The following is a 4,688-nucleotide window of genomic DNA, read 5'->3' on the forward strand; positions in this document are numbered from 1 at the left end:
CTACTGACAAAATACCAAAAGATTTTTTCGACTACCCATTTCAATTAAATAATAAATCAATTACATTAATAATAAATCGAAAAATGATTTGGGTGAATTTATATTGCGGCCAATTTAGACAAGCTATCCATTTAGCCAATTAGGGAGAAGAGAACCTGATTCGTTAAATGCATAAAATATGCCAAAATACTATCAAACGCTTTATTTTACCCAACTTAAGTGTTTCTTGGGCATTATGAGGAAACTCGATAGTTAAGGAAAATTGTAAAATAAAAACAAAAACACAAACACTATAATACAATTCACAGGTATAATTCATATTTTGATTGGATCGATCCATCAATCCAGAACAGTCTGAATTAGCTATAGTAGTACAATCGGAAAAACTTCTTTGAGGATTGTGGAGGAATTTTTGACAAAATAGGTGCGAAATTTCATTAAAATATTTAGTCCAATAAAAATGTTTTCCATACAACAACTTTATTCTTATCGGGTAGCTATAGGTTATAGTGGTCCGATCTGAACAATTTGTTCGGAGATTGTAGCATTGTATTAAAAATTTATCYGTGCCAAATTTCATGAAGATATCTCGTCAAAAACATATTTTTTTCATACAAGCACTAAATTTTGGTCGTTTAGTTTGTATGGCAGYTATATGTTATAGTGGYCCRRTCTAAATAATAAGATCGGATTCAGTAGTGTTGCCTTAAAAAATTATACGTGCCAAATTTCGTGAAGAGAGCTTGTCAAATAAAAAAGTTTTTAATACAAGAACTTAATTTGGAACGTTCAGTTTGTAGGGCAGCGATATGCCWTAGGGTTCGATATCGGTGTTCCATAAAATGAGCAGCGTCTTTAGATGAGAAGGGCGTGTACAAAATTTTAGCTCTATATCTCAAAAACTGTGTRACCAGTGCTCACATATACACATTCCTATGTTCAAGTATAAACAGCTCAACTCATGCTGATCATTTACACATTATACGTATATACATACGTTATAGGGTTGCCGACGTTATTACAAATCTGTACAGGATATAATAATAAATGACAGAAGAACAATATTTTACTGTATTTCTACTTTCTTTTTCGCCTTTCCGATGATTCCGACAAACAACGGAAAATTTTCAGTCAATTCAACCGAGTTTTAAAACCTAAAAAATTACAACTTTAAACTCGTTTGAGTTGACTGGAAAATTTTTATTGTTAGTTGTAACATGCTAATAATTTAATGTTAAAATGTTATTAATTTTATTTACAATTTTTTTTTTTAATATTTGTAGTACTTAAAAGCTGTCTGATACCAATTTTTGAATGGCAAAAATTGAACACCAAACACGAAGAGTAAATTTAAGTCTTAATTGATTGAGCTCATCTGATGATTGATTGTTCTGTTTGAATAAGAACACATAGAGACCAAGAGGAAAACAAATGCTGGAGAAACAAAAGCGAACATCATATAAAAAGGTCAAAGTAATATCMTTTACCTTTCACCTTTTATATTTCCTAGTAGGAACTGATATGATTATAAGAGGTTAATACCATACAATTGACAACTTTTCTGACTTAACAAAAARCGACATACAATCTGGCAGACTTTGGGATATATACTAAAACTGCTTTTTAAGGACCGAAGATAGTTACTTTGCTTTTTTATCTACTTAACAAGTGCTCACTTTTGTCGCTATAATGCCTAAGTGTCACAGGAACAAAAATATTAACATTTTGAAAGACATTATCGGAACCATTACAAGCAAATCGTATGCAAGGTGTCGTACAAAATAGGCTTTTGATACCATTCAATATCAATATAAATAATATAATGCTCAATTTTATATCTGAGCCAAAACTGTCCTAYTTCAAATTTTACCCGAATGGTACAACCTCTTTTATGTCAAGTTTGATCTCCATATGACTATAAGTGTGTATTTGACAGAGGTGGCTTGAAATTTTGTGCTTCCAAATCAAGGCTGCAGAATTGTTCCAAATGTTGGAGAAGTGCTTTGTGGAGGTCGTGAAGTTACCGTAAACTTGTCTCATGAGAATCGATCACCGCTGTTAAAGATTATAATATAAAAAAAAAATCAATGAACACTGCTTGAAAACGAATCGTGTTGGTATTAGAATGATAGCAAAGGCACTCAAAATCTCTAATAGATCGACTCAAGAAAGTTTGGTTATTGTTTAGGGTATGAAGAGTGTTAATGTTGGCCGCATACTAAAAGACTGAAAAAATGATGTTGAGTAGAGGTCGCAAACGAGATGCTTGACAACGTAGCTGAGAATCCTACATTCACTAAAGGCATCACTATTACTGACAAGATTTGGGTTTAGGAATATGACGTCGAAACTGTGCAATAATCAAGCTAATGGCACTTCAAAAATAAGCTCAAACCGAACTGGAAGGCACTGATGCCATCCCAGTCGACTCTTCTAACAAATTAATGGAAAATTGGATTAAGCGTCGACATTCGTGCATTGGCTTAAAGAGTGTCTTTTTAAAGCGATAATAAAAATTTTTATTATAACTAGTGAAAAATGTATTTTTTGTTGTCAATGCGAGTGGATGAGCCTTAGGATAACGCTTTTGCTCTAACTTGGACAGTGAGGCTGTGAAAAATATGAAAGAATCCATGATATACTGTTTAGATATTAGTGATAGTTGTCTTAGAAAGTCTTTGAATATAATACTTTAGCAATTAAAGCTAAGATTTGAGTGGTAATAAGCTAGTGGCCGAGAGATATCGTAATTTGATYGGTTGAGTCCCTTTACTTCGAAGATACAAGATCAAGAACCTAGTTTARAGGTGATAATCTTTTGATTAAAAATTTTAAATTAATTTTTTTTTGGCGCCGTTGTTCAGTTTATTTGGTATTACCACAGAAATTTATTTTCGTCAAAATAAAGAATTTAATATTAATTAGTTTTTAAAAGTTTTCGAAAATTTTGCGTAAAAACTTAGGTGTAAAACACTTCATACTTTATCCACAATTTTCTAAGCATTCACATACATTCGCAATAGCCCAAACCACATTGCCACTTTTTACTCCAAAACGCAACAAAACCACCCACCGTGCAGTGCACAGCTTTATATAGTATGCAGTGCGGGACAAAATCAAGTCGTCGAAATAATTGCAATTTCAAATGCATTGCTAGACGTAAAACGCGTTAGTGGTTATTTCTATTATTTTTGTTGTTGCTGGTGTTGCTGCATTTTCAGCAACACGAAATGAGTGCGCACCAGCGCAACGAAGTGCCGTTAACAATGTTGTCGCCAACGCAACACCAACGAGTGCTAAATTGTCAGAAAAAAATAACAGAACAACAAAATAGCAGCTAGTAGACATATTCGCCGCAGCGCCTAAAAGTAGGCAGTGGAATGTGTGTATTAGCGCGTATACGTGAAATGTAAATATGGCAATATGCAAAAACCAGTGCATAGCGAAATTAACGCGAAATGCGCGTGTAGGAGAGAGGGAGAAATAAAGTAGCGGAATGTTAGGAGAGAGTGAGAGCGAGGGATAGGAGGGCTAGGGCGAGGCGAGGAAGGCATGTGTCTGTGCAGCATAATGCAAGCGCATGGGTTAACCAAATGCGAACGCGTTTGCAATTGCGGTGTTATTTTATGTTTGTATTATTAGTGGATTTTTAGCAACGAGATTATTCCACTTATTTATGCGTGAATAAAATATTAATGCAATTTATGATTTTTTCCCTGCCAACGATGGGGTGTGCCAATATTTCAACGTTGATTTTTCGCCGGAAAAACACGTACAATGCACATTGCAGGGCAACGATAAGGATGGCGGCAGTAATAACAACAAAAAACATTAAAAACAACAACAACACTAAAAGCAACAACTTCGAAAATAATAAAAGCATCGAAAAAAACATTAGAATTTACAACAACAACAACAATAGATATTACAAAAAAATAGAAATTACAACAACAACTGAATATAACAACATTCAAAAATAACGATAATGTTAACAACAACAAAAGTGAAAACTACAGAAAAAAACTAACAACAGCAACAAAACGTAGCAAACAACAAAAACATAGAAAAAGCACAACAACATGAATTGTTAATTTCTGCACTGCAGCGTATTGTTGCTTTTTACATGTCGTTGTTGCTGTCATGTCRTGCATGTAGGCGTTAGCTAGTCGTTTGCAGTTGCTATGCGTGTGCGTTTGTAAGCTCTGCGCGAATTTTATTATTTTCAGCCAAATCTCTGCGGTGCATTTAATGACACTTTGAAGTGTAGACGGCGGCGGCGGCAACGACGAATGGGAGCGGTGCTGACTTTGTTTTTGTGTTTGCCACACCCGTATACCGCTGTACGATTGCGATTAACCATACACACACTCACACGAGTAATGTAGAATTTTTCACAGCCGTTGTTGTTGTCACAGTCATACTCATTGTCGTTTGTTGTCGCTGTCATTGTTATTTGCCAAAAATCCAACTGTCATTATTGCATATTTATTGGCGTTGCATGGAAATTATACACGCACRCACACACACATATAAACTGAAATGCATATTTTATTAATGATATCGCTGTAGTTTTCGCTGTCTTTCAAATTAACAACTAATTGCATTCTTCGGTAGCGCATAAGTACTTGTGCATAAATGTATGTATATGTGTTGGTGTGGTTGTCCAAATTTGTGTTACAAAATAATTT

General features: G+C 34.3%; 1 protein-coding gene across 1 annotated transcript in view; it reads right to left on the reverse strand.

The window, feature by feature from the left end:
- LOC108974502 (neuroguidin) overlaps positions 1 to 4,447 on the reverse strand; it is a 27,513-nt gene extending 23,066 nt beyond the window's left edge. The window contains exon 1 of the mRNA XM_018942373.1: positions 4,373 to 4,447. Within this exon, the coding sequence (XP_018797918.1) occupies positions 4,373 to 4,447 (75 nt within the window). The remainder of the gene's footprint in view (positions 1 to 4,372) is intronic.
- Between the last annotated feature and the right edge of the window lie 241 nt (positions 4,448 to 4,688).

Source organism: Bactrocera latifrons, unplaced genomic scaffold (assembly GCF_001853355.1).
Source record: "Bactrocera latifrons isolate USDA-ARS-PBARC rearing strain unplaced genomic scaffold, ASM185335v1 scaffold_112, whole genome shotgun sequence".
In the NCBI taxonomy this organism is placed as follows: domain Eukaryota; kingdom Metazoa; phylum Arthropoda; class Insecta; order Diptera; family Tephritidae; genus Bactrocera; species Bactrocera latifrons.